Source organism: Dipodomys spectabilis, unplaced genomic scaffold, assembly GCF_019054845.1.
Source record: "Dipodomys spectabilis isolate Male_0828 unplaced genomic scaffold, ASM1905484v1 ptg000024l, whole genome shotgun sequence".
Taxonomy (NCBI): domain Eukaryota; kingdom Metazoa; phylum Chordata; class Mammalia; order Rodentia; family Heteromyidae; genus Dipodomys; species Dipodomys spectabilis.
Window position 1 is genome coordinate 3257878 of NW_024870701.1, and position 17862 is coordinate 3275739.

General features: G+C 38.7%; 1 protein-coding gene across 1 annotated transcript in view; it reads right to left on the reverse strand.

The window, feature by feature from the left end:
- Usp14 (ubiquitin specific peptidase 14) overlaps window positions 1-17862 on the reverse strand; it is a 37504-nt gene that overhangs the window by 10981 nt on the left and 8661 nt on the right. The window contains exons 3-10 of the mRNA XM_042675356.1: window positions 17669-17701; window positions 12912-13016; window positions 10662-10765; window positions 6689-6747; window positions 4054-4184; window positions 1697-1777; window positions 773-858; window positions 287-401 (exon numbers count right to left, since the gene is read on the reverse strand). Coding sequence (XP_042531290.1) covers window positions 287-401; window positions 773-858; window positions 1697-1777; window positions 4054-4184; window positions 6689-6747; window positions 10662-10765; window positions 12912-13016; window positions 17669-17701 — 714 coding nt within the window. The remainder of the gene's footprint in view (window positions 1-286; window positions 402-772; window positions 859-1696; window positions 1778-4053; window positions 4185-6688; window positions 6748-10661; window positions 10766-12911; window positions 13017-17668; window positions 17702-17862) is intronic.

Sequence of the window (17862 nt, forward strand, 5' to 3'; positions counted from 1 at the left end):
ATTAACCTGTAAACAAAAAAAACAGAAGTGGAGCTGTGACTCAAGTGAAAAGAGCAACAGCCTTCAGGAAAAAAGCTAAGGGGAAAGCACGTGGGCCCTGAGTTCAAACCCCAGTACTGGCATGCATACATGCATGCATGCATGCATGCCAATAGATAGAGACAGACAGACAGACAGACAGACAGATCAGTGAGTTTTGTCTTTAGGTTTACAAGTAAATTTCAGCATGTGAACATATTCACAAATGTGTAATGTACAAATAATAATCAGCCACTACTGTCCATACCAATTTAAGTCCTGTAAAAAGATACTTGACTTCCTGATTAATAAAACAGCTAAGCTGAAGCTGGTTTTCCTTCCCTTTGGTGACCTCTTCTTCTTCAGATTCTGTACATTTCATGCTTTGCAAATTAAGATAAGGAATGACAACAAATATTCATTTTGTTATTCTTGAATAGAATGAGTTATCCTAATGTTATTTAACAACCATTACTTGGAACTTGAAACATTACCTCCCAATAGACATTCATGTCAACATACTGACATGTTAACAGGTATATACACAATTAGCTAAATTTAAAGAAAGATCATGTCACAGTAGTGTATTTTTATTCTTTATTTCCGTAGTATATTTTTAGAAATAAAAAAAATTTACAATGTTTTCTTCTATCCCACCCACCATGCCAATCAGTCAAATATATTACTTATACTAATTTATATTTTGGAAGTTATGCATATAATAATCTATACAAATCTTGACTTATAAGGATACGTCGTTTCAAACTCAAGACCGAAGAACTGATCAATTAAGCTTTTCTTTTTAGAAGGTGGCACTGCTGATGCAGATGAAGAATCTGTCTGTAAAAATAAAATTAAAATTCTAGCTTTACTTAATACAGATATTAATGTATATCTCCTCATACAAAAGCCAATTTGATAATGCATATTCAAGATTTTTCAGTGTAGTCCTTTCTTGTGAAATCCTTCTAAATTCAAAAACATTGCAAAAAGATTATACGTGCTCAACAATATCAATATATACGGACAGCAGGTAATTGTGGGCTCTTGAGGCTGTGGTTTCAAATGGGCAAGAAATGACCCCTCCCCTTCCCCCACTGGCCAGGATCAGGAGGTACAGATAGTTTGGAAAGTTGTGATGGACTGCAGTGGAATGGGATATGGGATTCTCTAGCCCAAGTCCCTTACCTGCAGACAGCCTTGTGGGGAACAAGGGATCCTGTTACATTCAATAAATAACACCCTAAATGCCAAATATAAGCTATCAAATTTCAACTCTTAAGTTGAACATATAACATAGAGCAGCTAACTATGCAACTACAACTCTATCTATTAAGATAAATTTATCTCTGGGAACCGGTGGCTCACGCCTGTAATCCTAGCTACTCAGGAGGCTGAGAGTGGCAGTTCAAAGCCAGCCTGGACAGGAAACTCCGTAAGACTCTTATCTCCAATAAACCACCAGAAAACTGGAAGTGGCGCTGTGACTCAAGCGGTAGAGCATTAGCCTTGAGCTGAATTGCTGCGGGACAGTGCCCAGGCCCAGAGTTCAAGCCCCACGACCGACAAAACAAAACAAAACAAAAAAAAGATAATTTATTGCAATCCTTTGGGTGAAGAAAATAAAAAATAGTATAATGAAAATCTATAATCAAAAAAATTAATAAATCTCAATTACCTCTTTAACAGAATCATCTTCTATGGCTTCTAATTTCTGTTGCAATACTCGCATCATTTGTATCCAACATTCATTAGCATCCTGTAATTTGAAACATAACAATTAGTTGGGTGGCCAGTACCTCAACCTGTAATCCTAGCTACTCAGCAGGATGAGATCTAAGGATCACAGTTTGAAGCCAGCCTGAACAGTAAAGTCCATGAGACTCTCATCTCTAACCACCAAAAAGCTGCAAGTGGAGTTGTGGTCAACTGGTTGAGCACTTTGCTCAAGGACAGCACTGAAGCTCTAAATTCAAGCCCCAGAGACTAGCACCAAAAAAAAAAAAAAAAAAAAAATGGGCTGGGAAGGTGGATCAGTGGTAGAGCGCTTGCCTTGCATGCCTGAGGCCCTGGGTTCAATTCCTTAGCACCACATAAGCAATAAAAGAAAAAAGCCGGAAGTGGTGCTGTGGCTCAAGTGGTAGAGCGCTAGCCTTGAGCTGAAGAGCTGAGGGACAGCGCCCAGGCCCAGAGTTCAGGCCCCACAACCAGACCCCCCCCCCCCCCAAAAAAAAAAAAAAAATGCTGCCAGGTGCTGGTGGCTCATGCTTGTAATCTTAGCTACTCAGGAGGCTGAGATCTGAAGACCACAGTTTAAAGCCAGCCCAGGCAGAAAAACTCCATGAGACTCTTATCTCAATTAATCACCAGAAAACCTAGCCTTGAGCTGAAGAGCTCAGGGACAGCGCCCAGGCCCAGAGTTCAAGCTCCACAACCAAAAAAAAAGAGGGGCTGGGAAGGTGGCTGAATCATAGAGCGCTTGCCTTGTATGCATGAGGCCCTGGGTTCGATTCCTCAGCACCACATAAGCAGAAAAAGCTAGTGGCACTGTGGCTCAAGTGGTAGAGTGCTAGCCTTGAGCTGAAGAGCTGAGGGACAGTGCCTAGGCCCAGAGTTTAGGCGCCACTACCAACAACAACAAAAAAATTCAGGTGGAGCCAGGCATTGATTCATTAAGATTAAAAACAAAACAAAACAAAAAGATTCTTGCAGAGATAACAGGCACTCTATAAAACTCTTCTAAAATAATTTCCATTTCCTTACAAGTTAAAATATTCAACAAGTTTGGCATAAGATCTTCAAAGAATTGAATTCTAGAATAGTTATTCATTGATTTAACAGTGAGCTCCTATTTCTGCTACAATGTGCTAGATATTTGAAAGACATAATGAGAAAAAAATAGAGTCCCAATGGGCCATATAGAAAAATATGAATTCAGACAAGATTAAGACAATGAAGAAGAAAATGCAAAATAGGAGCAGAGAAAGTATGCTGTATCAATAATGTAATCAGGAAAGCCTGATTGGGATGGGTGAGACCTGAGGAAACAAACTATACATACATGTGACAACCAAGGAACAAGAACAAAGGAGTGCCAAGAAGAGGGCACTTGAGGCTAGCACGATCAGAGAAGCCATGCAGTTGGAAAGGGTGTGTCTGGGAGAAGGAGCACAAGATGAACCCAGAGGCAGCCAGAGGCTTAATGGATTTAAGACAGAAAATTACTATTAGTTACCAAATAAAAGCCCAACTTAATCCTATTTATTAATAATTTATCAATAAATATATACACATGTATGTATGTGTTTATATACATATATACATTGGTGCTAGAAATAGAACTCACTCATGCTAAGGGCATACTGTAACACTGAGCTACAGTGAGAAACCCTAGTTAAATGTACAATACATAGTGGGGTTTGAACTCAGGGCTAGGCAAGTGCTCTACTAGTTGAACTGTGTCCCTACTCCTTTTTCCTTTAGGTTATTTTTCAGAGAGGATCCCAAGCTGTTGTCAAACTACCATTCTCCAGATCTTCATCTTCTGAGTAGCTGGAAATTACAGGTATGAGCAACCATGTGAGGACCACCATTTACACAAAAAAAAACACTAGGGATGTGCACTGATGGTTCAAACCTATAATGCTGGCTACTCAGGCTGAGATGTAGAGATTTATGGTTCAAAGCTAGCCCACATGAAAAAGTACCCTAAAGTTCATCTCAAAAATCATCAACAAAAAGCCAGACTGTATGCATAGCTCCAGTGGTAGAGCGCCAGCTGTGAGCAAGTAAGCAAGCCAAGCAAGCAACAAACATGAGGCCTTGAGTTCAAACTCTGGCATACAAACAAGACATACAGACACACACAGACACACACACACACAGAGGCAGCTGTGTGGAAAAACTGCAAAAGCAGAAGGAAGATGATCAGTTAACAGACAACTGTCCCACAACTATAAGAGGTTAAGTGTTGTGAACAAAAGCAGACTTCCAAATATATCCCATTAACTACGTAGAAAAATTTTGCTCGCTTACCTGTTGGAGATACTGTCCTTGTTCACCCTTTTCTGCAAATTGTGGGAAAGCCATGTGCAAAAACTGCAGTAGAATAATAGGTGGAATACTAGAAGAAGTTTTATCCATGGAATCAAACAAATCTCTAAGGGCTTAAGCACAAAACAAACACTGCCTTAGAAAAACACTGAACTATTTATTTAATACATACTACTATAAATATTTGATTTTTAAATTCATATAGACCTGCTTAACTTTCTTTTGTATTGTTTTTATTTTTTGAGACAGGGTCTTGAAATATAGCCTACCCTGGATTAGAACTCCCAATCTTCTGGCTCTGTCACCTGAGTGCTGGAATTACACGGCTATACCACTACACCCAGCCTACATTAAGTATTTTTAAGTATACCTATCTTTTTCCAATTGTTCAATTTGCAATAATAAAAAGTCATATTCAACTCAAAAAACCAAATCACCTTACCACTCAAACCTTACCTATAAATAACCTCTGATATCTGCCCTCTTTCTCTCTTCTCCTTGCCAGTCTTTGTCTTTCAAAACAAAGTAGAGTATATTAATTCAATACAGAGAACACACAACTAGTGTCTAGGGATCAAACAGACATAATAGAGAAGGCTACAATGCTTGGTAAGAAATGTACTCATTATCTTGCCCATGTAATTGTAACCCCTCTGTACAGTATTTTCACGATAAAAAAAATATATTAAAAAAAAAAACAGACATAGTAACACCACTGTTCTGCCACTCTGCCCATTACCTGGATATCAAATTACCACTCCCAATTTATCTTCCTTTAAACCAGTAATTGGTTCCCACCTACTGACCTAAGAGATTTAAGAACTAAAACTTAAAAAAAAATAAAAGAACTAAAACTTCTTCAAAACATTTCCCCTTAAATCTCATGGCCATGGACTGAACTATGCTCTCAGAATTCAGAATACTTTTTCTCTGCTGATTTCTTGGCTATCCTCTCTCATCTTACACTTATTTTATGTGTAGCACAATTCTTCATATGACTTGTTTTATTAATAGCTACAATGTGAAATGTCATCTATTATCGAACAAACTAAACTCTGCAAATACTATGGCATGTCAGCACAAAGTAAAAACTCAGTAAAAGGGGGCTAGAAAGGCAGCTCAGTGGTAGAGTGCCTGCCTTGCATGCATGAGGCCCTGGGATCAATTCCTTAGCACCACATTAAACAGAAAAAGCGAGAAGTGGCACTGTGGCTCAAGTGGTAGAGTACTAGCCTTAGCTAAAGAGCTCAGGGACAGCGCCCAGACCCAGAGTTCAGGCCCCACGACGACCAAAAAAAAAAACACCTCAGTAAAAGGTTCCTGAACAGAAAAACTAAATACAATGTTTAAAAACTCTTTTTGGAGGGCTGGGAAGGTAGCTCAATGGTAGAGCACTTACCTTGCATGCCTCGATTCCTCAGCACCACATAAGCAAAAAGAAAAAAGCTGGAAGTGGCGCTGTGGCTCAAGTGGTAAAGCGCTAGCCTTGAGCTGAAGAGCTGAGGGACAGTGCCCAGGCCCAGAGTTCAGGCCCCACAACTGGACCCAAAAAAACAACAACAACAACAAAAACAAAAAACAAAAAAACTCTTTTTGGAAACACAGTTGAAATCTAGGAATCTCTATCAAGCTGATTATGTTTTGAATCCAAAACCCAGATGACTTAAATGTGTAGTATGAGGACACCAGACCTTCAAATCCTATGAAAATGCAAGATAGTATAATCCTTTTGGGGGATAATCTGGTAGTTTACTCAGAAGAGTAAACTAATAAATAATATGAGCCAACAATTTCACCCTTAGATATGTATCCAAGAGAAATAAAAACTTATGACCAAAGACTAAGAGTAAATGGTTAGCATAGATGAGATAGTAGGTTCAATTCCCAGTACTACATACATGCAATAAAAAGTATTTCTCCTCATAAACATCACTCCTATACAACCACTACAACTTTTCATAGGGATCATAACACATAAACTTACTTTCAGCTATTACCAAATCTGTTGCTAAATCTAAAAGACTCTGAAAACAAAACTACAATTGTATCCAAAAAAGTTCCATTTATTTTTCAGAATACCAAATTGGAAGGACCTTGAGATCCTCCCCTTTCCGCCTCCTGAGTACTAGGATTGCAGGCACGGCTACCATACCCAGGTTTCACAGAATATTTTTCAAAGTGAATATGCATCACTGGTTTGTAACATGGATAACTTCCAAATTATTCAATGGTAAGTTTAAGTACTCCAACTGTGTCAAATCCTAGTGGCTCATGTCTATAATCCTAGCTAGTTAAGAGTAAGGGTAAGATAGCAGTTTGAAGCCAGCCAGGACAGAAGTCTGTATAAGGCACTTAATCTTCAATTAACCAACAAAAAGCCAAAATTCAATGTGTGGTTCAAGTGGTAGACCATCAGACTTGAGCAAAAAAGCCAAGCAAAATGTGAATTTTTGAACTTAAGACCCAGTACCAAAACAAACAAAAAAAAGTATTCCAAGTTTAATAAATTAATGTTGTACATGTTATGAATTTTAAAAAATTACTAAACAGATTACAGTTGAGAAGCACATTGCATTCAATATTCAACACCTCTCCAAAAGGAGTCTAATATACTAACCTGCAGTGATATACTGTGCTGAAGCCATTTCCCCAGAAGCTCTCAAGGCACCTGCATACCTAGGGACATCAAGAAATAAGATAAAGTCATTTTTAAACTCAAATATGAGAAGAAATCAGTTTTTCTAACACCCTCAACTCTAAGTTGTTTTTTTTTGGGGGGGGGGGGGGGGGTCTGGTCGTGGGGCCTGAACTCTGGGCCTAGGCACTGTCCTTCAGCTCTTCAGCTCAAGGCTAGCGCTCTACCACTTGAGTCACAGCGCCACTTCCGGTTTTTTCTTTTTGCTTATGTGGTGCTGAAGAATCGAACCCAGGGATTCAGGCATGCAAGGCAAGCGCTCTACCACTGAGCCAACTTCCCAGCCCTCAACTATAAGTTTCTCAGAGTATTTTTCCTCTTCTAGTTTTGCTCATTGAAACATTATAAGGATTTTTTTTAAAAAACAAAGTAAAAATGCTTAAGTCAAACTTCACATATTACCAGGCAGTGGTAATGTGTTTACATTCTACATGTCTATTCTAATGACTAAAATGATAAAGTTTGATAAAACCCAACAATGGCAAAAACATAAAACCAAAACTACTAATACATTTAAAAAAAAAACCAAAGACTGATAAATCTCAACTTTTCACTGAGTAAAATAGGCCAAACTAAAAATACCAGCTGATTTAACTTAAAATCCAAAATACAACTAGTATGTTCTACTGTACTTATATCCACTGTAATAGGGTAGTGTAATATATCCATTATAATCTATGTACTTTCTCATAAATATCTGACAACTATTTACTTTAGAGAAATTTAGAAATTCTCAGAGCTATTCTTTCATGTTTTTGTGTGATTCTTCTGTCTTCTATTAAATTCAATGAACGCATTTTGCAAGCCACTTAAGAAGGCAGAAGGCAGGAACCAGTACTTCACATCTATAATCATAGCTAGTCAGGACGCTGAGATGTGAGATCAAGATTTGAAGCCAGGGGCTGGGAAGGTGGCTCAGTGGTAGAGCGCTTGCCTTGGCTTGCCTTGCATGCTCGAGGCCCTGGGTTCGATTCCTCAGCACCACATAAGCAAAAAGAAAAAAGCCGGAAGTGGCTCTGTGGCTCAAGAGGTAGAGCACTAGCCTTGAGCTGAAGAGCTGAGGGACAGTGCCCAGGCCCAGAGTTCAGGCCCCATGTCTGGACCCAAAAAAAAAAAAAGATTTGAAGCCAACCCAGGCAAGAAAATTTATGAAACTCTTTTCACCAACTGACTACCAAGAAAGCTGGAAGTGAAGCTGTGGTTCAAGTGGAGCAAAAAAGCTCAGAAATAGTATCCAAGGCTCTGATTTCAAGCCCAGGACTAGCACCAAAAAAAAGGAAAAAAAAGGAGCAACATTCATAAAGATGGTTAAATTCAAATTTTAGAATTCTATCATAGATTAAGAATTAATCATTTAAGCTGGGTGCCAGTGGCTCACGCCTGTAATCCTAGCAACGCAAGAGGCTGAGATCTGAGGATGGCAGTTCAAAGCCAGCCCGGGCAGGAAAGGCCATGAGACTCTTATTTTCAATAAACCACCAAAAAACTGGAAGTGGCACTGTGGCTCAAGTGGTAAAGCACTAGCCTTGAGCTGAAGTGCTGAGGGACAGCACCCAGGTCCAGAGTTCAAGCCCCATGACTGACAAAACAAAAAACTGATAATTTATGTATCAAGACAGTTGTTATAGCCAGGCACAAGGGCTCACACTTGTAATCCTTTCTACTTGGGAGGTCTAAGTCAGCTCATACATACCCCCCAAATCCTTTCTCAACTAATAGCTGAATGTGGTAGTGGGCAACTGTTTTCCCAACTACCTGGAAGGCTGAGATGGGGAACACTGAAGAGGTTCCAAGTCAGATGGGGCAGAAAAGTCCAAGACTCTATCCTCTACAGCAGAAGCTGGGCATGATGGGGTTTGGCTGTAATCTCAGACAACAGAGCCTAAAACTTGGTCCAAGTGAATGCCTGGGCAGGAAACAAGATCTTATCTCAAAAATACTAAGTTCAGGGCTGGGATGTAGCTCAGTGGCAAAGCACTTGCCTAGCAAGAGCAACGTCCTGGGTTCAATCCCCAGTACCAAAAAAGAAAAGACAAAAAACATACCGTTAAAAAAAAAAATACTAAGTTCAAAAAGGGAAAAATTGAAGACAACTATTCCTACTTTTGTTTATTTGCTTACATTTCATAAAATAAATAAGTAAATAAAACAACCACAATATAGATCCTTACTAATATTTTAATATTTGAATAGGCCGTTAACAAGCTAGCAGAAATAATGAATCGCAAAGATTTTAAAATTGATAGAAAGAAGGCTAATGCGCAAGATTTAAGAAAGAAAGAAAAGGAAAATAGAAAATTACAGCTGGAGCTTAACCAAGAGAGAGAAAAATTCAACCAGATGGTAGTGAAACATCAGAAGGAACTGAATGACATACAGGCGGTAAGAGTAGAGGAGAGAGTGTGTGTGTAATGAATGACATGCAGGCAGTAAGGGGTGTGTGCGTGTGTGTGTGTGTGTGTGTGTGTGTGTGTGTGTGTGTGTGTGTGTGTGTGTGTGTGTGTGTGTGTACACACTAGGATTAAATCAGTATTACTGTATATAGCTTATTACCTATTTTGTTTGTATTGGATTTTTTTTTGGGGGGGGGGGGGCCGGTCATGGGGCCTGAACTCTGGGCCTGGGCGCTGTCCCTCAGCTCTTCAGCTCAAGGCTAGCGCTCTACCACTTGAGCCACAGCACCACATCCGGCTTTTTTCTTTTTGCTTATGTGATGCTGAGGAATCGAACCCAGGGCCTCAGGCATGCAAGGCAAGCACTCTACCACTGAGCCACCTTCCCAGCCCCTAGGAGCATTTTATAGAATACAACAGTCAGAAGCAATTTTAGGTTATTATTAAAATGGATGTAAGAATCTGTATTACAGGAAGTGGTGCAGTGGCTCAAGTGGTAGAGTGCTAGCTGAAGAGCTGAAGGACAGCACCCAGGCCCAAAGTTCAGGCCCCATGACTGATAAAAAAAACAAAAATAATAATCTGTATTACAATAGAAACACAAAAAGAAGTTTAAGAAACTCATTTCAAGCTGCCTAAATCCATGGTGAAACTCCATGTTCCAACCTCTCATATTTGTAAAGAAATTGTGCCTGGTGCTGGTGGCTCATGCCTATAATCCTAGCTTCTCAGGAGGATGAGATCTGAGGATCAAAGTTCAAAGCCAACCCAGGCAGAAAAGTCCATGAGACTCTTATTGCCAATAAACCACCAGAAAACCAGAAGTGGCGCTGTAGCTCAAGTGGTAGAGCACTAGCCTTGAGCTGAAGAACTGAAGGACAGCACTCAGGCCAAAGTTCAAGCCCCATGACCAACAAAAAAAAAGGGCTGGAGATGTGACAGTGGAGCACCTGTGACTGGACAGTTGAGTTCCTGTCTAGCACGAATGAAATCTACAGGGCTTAAACCCCAGGAACACTCCCTACTACCATGACCATTATCACAAACACTCCTCAAAACAGTAATGAAAACAAAAAGGGCCGAGAGTATGGAATCAAGTTACTTCTTTACATTCATGAATTCATTCATTCATTAATTCATGGCTTTTTGAGAAAGGGAATCAATATATTCCAGGCTAGCCTGAAAACTGCTATGGAATATAGGCTGTCCTTGGATTCATTATCTTTCTGCCTAAAACTCTGAAGATATATATATACATACACACACATATATATACAAACATATATATAGATATATACACACACACATATATACACATATACACATGGCTAAAAGTGGATGAAAGATGTAGGAAGTGACTACCACTAAGTAAGAGGCTTGAGGGGTAAAGCTATTCTACCAAACACTTGAAAATCGGTGAATCAGTATGCTCAAAGCAAAATACTACTAATTACCTAAGAAGGAGTTACCCAAAGATTTAAATAATTTCTCTTTAATCTTACCTTTTAAGGGCATCTTTGAGTTCAGGCACAGAGCGAATACATTGCACTGTAGCATTCATGTAACAAGTGTTACCAAGGTTTGTCAATCCACATGGTAATTCCATCTGATTTTTTAAAAAAGAGAATAATTTGTAATTTAAAAAAGAGAATAATTTATAATTTGTATAATTTATAATTTATAAAATGACATGGCAAATATAAATCACTAAAGTTCACACTTCAGTCTGGAACCATTTACCTCCCCCTACCAATTTATATTCCACTTTCACCCTAACGTAGTGTTTCAATCCCCTCAAAAACACATTTCCCTCACATCATACTGGCAATAATTCTACTTTAGTTCATTTCTTGAAAATAATAGGACAATTATCAGTTCTGCTTTTCTGCAAGCTTAAGAAGGGCATGAAAATCTGCATAATAGAAACACTTCATAGAACACCCAAAACAACAAAAAAATTAAAGCATTCAGAAGGCTGAAGCAAAAGGATTATATATTTGAAGTCAGCTTAGACTACAAAGTGTGTCATAAAAAACTAAACAGGGGCTGGGAAGATGGCTTATTGGTAGACTGTTTACCTTGCATGCATGAGGCCCTGGGTTTGATTCTTCAGCACCACATAAGTAGAAAAAAAAAGCGGAAGTGGTGCTGTGGCTCAAGTGGTAGAGCACTAGCCTACCACTAGCTGAGGGACAGTGCCCAGGCCCAGAGTTCAAGCCCCAGGACCGACCAAAAAAAAACAAAAACTAAACAGAATTACACAAAGTAGGAGCTCCAGGCATGAGCCAACAGCTCTTGCTGCTTGTAATCCTAAGAACTGAGTATCGAGGTTAGAAGCAGCCAAAAGCCAAAAGTGGAGTTGTGGCTCCAATTGTTGAATGTAAATTATGAATAAAAAAAGAGTAAGCCAGGAAGCTGAGATCTGAGGATCATGGTTCAAAGACAGACCAGTCAGTAAAGTCCATGAGACTCTTATCTCCAATTAACCACCAGAAAACCAGAAGTGGTGCTGTGGCTCAAGTAGTAGAGTGCTTGCTTTGAGCTGAAGAGCACAGGGACAATACCCAGGCCCAGAGTTCAAGCCCCACAACGGACAAAAAAAAAGGTAAGCAAGAGCAAAGAGATCCTGAGTTCAAGCCCCAGTACTGACACAAAAAGGAGGTATTATAGTATTTAAGTGCTAGATGTTAAAAAAGTAAATGAATAAGTTTTGTTTGTTTAAAAGATATGTGTTGGCTAGTTTCTAAAATTAGTTTGCATTTACACTCAGGGTAGAAGTTGGGACACAGTTCAGTTACAGAGTACTTGCCCAGCATGTTCAAAGGCCTGGGTTTGATCCCCAATATAAAAAAAAACAAAAATCAATCAAAATAACCTCCAGGAGGGTGGGGGGAGGGGGGAGGCTGGGAAGGGAGGTGAAGGGTAAACAAAGGAGGAGGCTGCAATGCTTGGTAAGAAATGTATGCATTATCCTGCCCATGTAATTGTAACCCCTCTGTACAGTATGTTCTCAAATAAAATAAAATAAAATTAAAAAAAAAAAAACCTCCAGGATAAACTAAGATTTTAAGAAGTGAAATATCCAAGCATTAAATTACTTTGATCTTCTTTTCTCATTAAAAATGGCAAATTTTTCGATAGTGCTATCAGCAAGATAATTTACTAGGTAATTTATATTAAATTTGTGTCTTTGTGTACACATCTTATAATAACTTCATCTATAAAATCAAGTTAGTATATAGTTTTGAGACTTTAGAGTACAAGCCCTGAGTTATGCACTTATACATTAATAAATTCACTTAAAATTTAGAACAGTAATAATTAAAATTTACAGTCAAAAAATGTCATTTAGGATTAAGTAGAAAGGCTCTCTTAAGCTAATTTCAAAAACAGAACATTTCTATTAACTTAAAAACATACATTTTAATACAAACAATTGAAAGAAAATATTTAGATGCTATTTTCTTTCTTTTTTTTTTTTTTGCCGGTCATGGGGCCTGACCTCTGGGCCTGGGCGCTGTCCCTCAGCTCTTCAGCTCAAGGCTAGCACTCTACCACTTGAGGCACAGCACCACTTCCGGCTTTTTCTGCTTATGTGGTGCTGAGGAATCGAATCCAGGGCCTCATGCATGCAAGGCAAGCACTCTACCACTGAGCCATTTTCCCAGCCCTTAGATGCTATTTTCTGAAAGATATTTTAACCAAAGTACTTAATAAAGTAGTAAAGAAGCATAAAATTTGATATATCTTACAGCAGATGCTAACTGTTCTTCGGTCATGTCTTCTACGAAGACAGTTTTAGCTGAAGGTTCCTCTGGAAGAGCATCTGCTGACCCCATCATTAGCACAGTCATACCCTATTTTTAAAAGAAGTCATGAAAATCCCTAAAAGTTAATGCTTTTTATGTCCAAAAAAGGAGACACAAAAGAACACTATACTGTAAGACAAAAAAGGAAATCCATAGAAACCAGATTCACAGTTACCTAGGGGTAGAGGTGGGTAGAGGGACTTTAAATAAGCCCAACTTTCTTTCTGAGGTAGTGATAATATTCTAACATTAGATTGTAATGAGTTCCAAAGCTCTGTAAATATACTTTAATAAATTATCACTAAACTTAAAAAGTTAAAATGTATTGGGATGGCTTCTTGGGGCTAGGAGTGACCTATTTATCTATAAAAGGGCACATGAGAATGTGGAAGAGTGAATCTTGGTTGTGGTGACTTATGGAAATAGGTAATTTTACCATATATAAATTACACCCAAAGCTGAAAGTATATATATAAATATATATATATATATGTGTGTGTGTATGTATGTATGTATGTATGTATATTGTCATAAAATGATATTTACCTTATTAGAGGGGAAACAATTCTTCAAATTATCATTAACACTTAGCAATATTATCTCTATGAATATCTACTGTGTAATTATGAGTTGTTTTCATTTGAAGAGAAGTACTTTCAGAGCAATGAAATATCCATAATTGGAAAACATTAAGTTATAAATGTAGAATAGACAGGCACCAGTGGCATGCCTATTATCCTAGCTACTAACAAAACTGAGACATGAGGATCATGATTTGAAGTCAGCCAGGGCAGGAAAGTCTATGAGACTCATATCTCTAATTTACCACATTTAAAAAGCAGGGATTATGCAGGGTGTCTGGTGGCTCACGCCTGTAATCCTAGCTACTCAGGAGGCTGAGATTTGAGGATTGCGGTTCAAAGCCAGCCTGGGCAGGAAAGTCCCCGAAATTCTTATCTCCAATAACCACCAGAAAACCGGAAGTGGCACTGTAGCTCAAGGGGTAGAGCGCTAGCCTTGAGCTGAAGAGCTGAGGGACAGCGCCCAGGCCCAGAGTTCAAGGCCCACGACCAACAACAACAACAAAAAAAAAGCAGGGAGTAGAACTATGGCTCCAGTGATAATGAGCTAACCTTGAGCAAAAAAAGTTCAGGAACAGAGGCCCGGCCCTATGCTCAAGTCCCAAAACCAGCACCAAAAAAAAAAAAAAAGAGAGAAACAAACAAGCTCACTCAGCATACTGTTTCAAAATTTATACATTAAATGAACACATATATTCATATATACATGTAAATATTCCATTCAGTAGAAAATCAATGAAGATTAATAATCTTAAATGTCTAATCTATTTTTTTCTTGTTGGTCACGAGGCTTGAACTCAGGATCCTAGGCACTGACCCTAAGCTTTTTCTATAAATTTGAACCTCAGTTCCACTTGTGGTTTCCGGTGGTTAACTGACAATAAGAGCCTCAAGGACTTTCCTGCCCAGGCTGGCTTCAAATCTCGAACTTCAGATCTAATTAGCATCCTGAGTAGCTAGGATTACAGGGGTGAGCCACCGTACCCAGCTTAAATGTCTAATCTTATTCTCTTACCCAACATATTCTATTACTTTGGCTTATGAGTAATCTTCTCTGAATATTCATTATAAGTTTTTGTGTAGACAAACTGTTTTCTTACCTATCTCTTGCTTAGGTTGATAGGAATGGATTGCTCAGTCATGTTTTAATGGTTTTAACATTTTAAGAAACTTACAAACTATGTTTCATATGGAAAACACAAATGCAAGAGATAAAAGAAACTGTAGGGCCAGAAGTAGACTTTTTTTTTTCAAATTCTTTATTATGATTAAGTGATTACATAATTTCCCAAATTTCACAGTAGACATTTTAAAAAGGGAATGAGGGACAAAGGCATGGGTCAAGTTGTAGCACGAGCTGTGAGCAAAACAACCCAACCAATAAAGGTGTTAAGTCCAAGCTCCAATATTGTCCCCCTTCTAACAAAAAAAAAGGGGGGGTGAGGGACAAGGAATAATAACTATAGCAGATTTTTTGCCTGTAATCCTAGCCACTCAGGAGGCTGTGATATGAGGATCGTGGTCTGAAGTGAGCCCCGCGGGAAAGTCTATGGGACTCTTTTCTCCAATTAACCACCAAAAAAACAGAAGTGGAGCTGTGATTCAAAGTGGTAAAGTGAAAAAAAAACTCAGAGACAGAGCTCTGGCCTTGAGTTCAAGCCCTACAACTCCCCCTCCAAAAAAAAAAAATTCAGGCAGGGGCTAAGAAGATGGCTCAGTGGTAGAGTGTTTGCCTCACATGCATGAGGCCCTGGGTTTGATTCTTCAGGACGACATTAGCAGAAAAAAACGGGAAGTGGCACTGTGGCTCAAATGGTAGAGCAGTAGCCTTGAGCTGAAGAGCTGAGGGACAGCGCCCAGGCCCAGAGTTCCGAACCCCATGAACACCCCAAAAAAAAAAAAAAATTTAGGCAGAGTGTTGGTGGCTAATGCTGTAATCCTTGCTACTCAAGAGGCTGAGATCTATAGGATAATAGTTCAAAGTCAGCCTACACACACACAAAAAAAGTCAGTGAGATTCCATTTCTAAAATTCCAGCAAAACGTTTGGAGGGAGAAGTGACTGAAGTGATCAAGCCAAGCAAATGCAAGGCTCTAAATTCAAATCATGGTACTGGCAATAAATAAATGAACAAATAAATAAATAAATGAAAAAAACAGGTAAGGATTATAATTAGAAAATCATAAGATCAAAAGTTCCATCTTCTGTGGGATCATAGTAAAACAGTATTAAGCTATCCCAAAGACAGCCGTCTAAATAACCAATTATTGCTAGATGCTTGTAGTTCCAGATATTCAGGAGGCTGAGATCTAAGGTTTGAAGTTCAAAGCCCAGGCAGACAAGTCCATGAAACTCCAATCTCCAGTTTCCAACTAACCACCAAAATGTCTCAAGTGGAATTGTGGCTAAAGTGGTAGAACAGTAGCCTTGAGTAAAAACTAGGGATGGCACCCAGATCCTGAATTCAAGACTCAGAACTGGTACAAAAATAAATAGATAAAAAGCAAGAAGTAAAACTGTGGCTCAAGTGACAGAGTGCCAGTCTTGAATGGGGGGTAAAGGGAGGGGCAGTGGCCTAGCATGCGCACATGCATGCACACACAGAACAAAACTGTCAAAGAGGATGCCAACAATGAACAGTAAGAAAACTGAGATAAGAAAAAATACCAAATACCCAATAAGAGTAAACATAAAAAAAAATAATACGTCAATGAAAAAACTATCAAGCTCTACTTAGGATTAGTTTTTTTTTTGTTTTTGGAAACTTTTTTTGTGCCTGTCCTAAGGCTTCAACTCAGGGTCTGGGTGCTGTCCCTGAACATTTTTGTTCATGACTAGTGCTCTACCACTTAAGCAACAAATCCATTTTGGCTTTTCTGTAGCTAATTAGAGATAAAAGTCTCACAGGCTTTTCTGCTCAGGCTGGCTTTAAACCTCAGATCTCAGCCTCCCTAGTAGCTAAAATAACAGGCGTGAGCCACTGGTGCCTCACTGTAATGTTTAAAAAAGACGGGGGGAGGGGGGGAACAACCTAAGATAGAGAAAATGGGAGAGGGACGGAGGAAACTAAGTATATACAAGGACATGACAAGAATTTGAAACTAGAAAACTTTTAAATTACTGTAAGATATGACAAGACAGTTTATTACTGTAATGGTATTATTTCTAGGCTTTACAATGATTCAACATGCAATAAATTTATATCCAAGACAATAACTCTTCTCCTCATGCTGGTGCCCACCCTTACCCTTAATGATCTTCCTTCTATTTTCTTGGCCATCTTTATATTCTTTTTTCATTTTCTTTTAGTCTTGATACCACATAGCAAAAAACATGAGCAATTTGTCTTTCTCAGTCTGCCCTATTTTGCTTACCATAATAATCTCCAGTTCCATCCATTTTTCCTACAAATGAATTTCTTTCTTCTTTAAGGCTAATACTCAATATACAATTGTATACATGTATCATATTCTCTTTAATCATTCATCAGTTGATGGACACCTAAACTAGTTTCCTATCTTAATTATTATAATTATTAATTACTATTATAGTGCTACAGTAAACACAAGTGTGCATACTAGCCTTGGATATGTATATTTTTAAGCCATTTGGAATTTACTTTGTTGTGACAATTAGATTATACTATATTAAATAAACACTCTTGATATTTACAGTTTTTTGTGTTTGTTTTTTTGCCAGTCCTGGAGCTTGAACTCGGGGGCCTGGGCAGTAAGTCACATTCCCAGCCCTACAGGGTTTTTTTTGTTTTTTTGTTTTTTTTTAGGGGTCCAGTCGTGGGGCCTGAACTCTGGGCCTGAGCGCTGTCCCTTAGCTCTTCAGCTCAAGGCTTAGCGCTCTACCACTTGAGCCACAGCGCCACTTCCAGCTTTTTTCTTTTTGCTTATGTGGTGCTGAGGAATCGAATCCAGGGCCTCATGCATGCAAGGCAAGCGCTCTACCACTGAGCCACCTTCCCAGCCCCCAGTTTTTTTTTTTTAATTATGATTAATTTAATGACTTTTTGTCTGTTTATGTGATACTGAGGAATCTAACCCAGAACCTCAAGCATGCTAGGTAAACACTCTACCTCTAAGCCACAATCCCAGCACTGATACTTACAGTTTTAATTTTGATGTTTCCCCAATCATCGTCCTAGTTGAAAAACAAAAGATATTTAAGCACCTTTGCAAATGTACTCATATGTTTTATATTATTCTGAACAAAATAAAATTAATACTTCTAATGCATTCTCACATGAAAAAATCCAAACATCATAGATAACTGAATGATTGTTTTATGTTTTGAAATAGGCA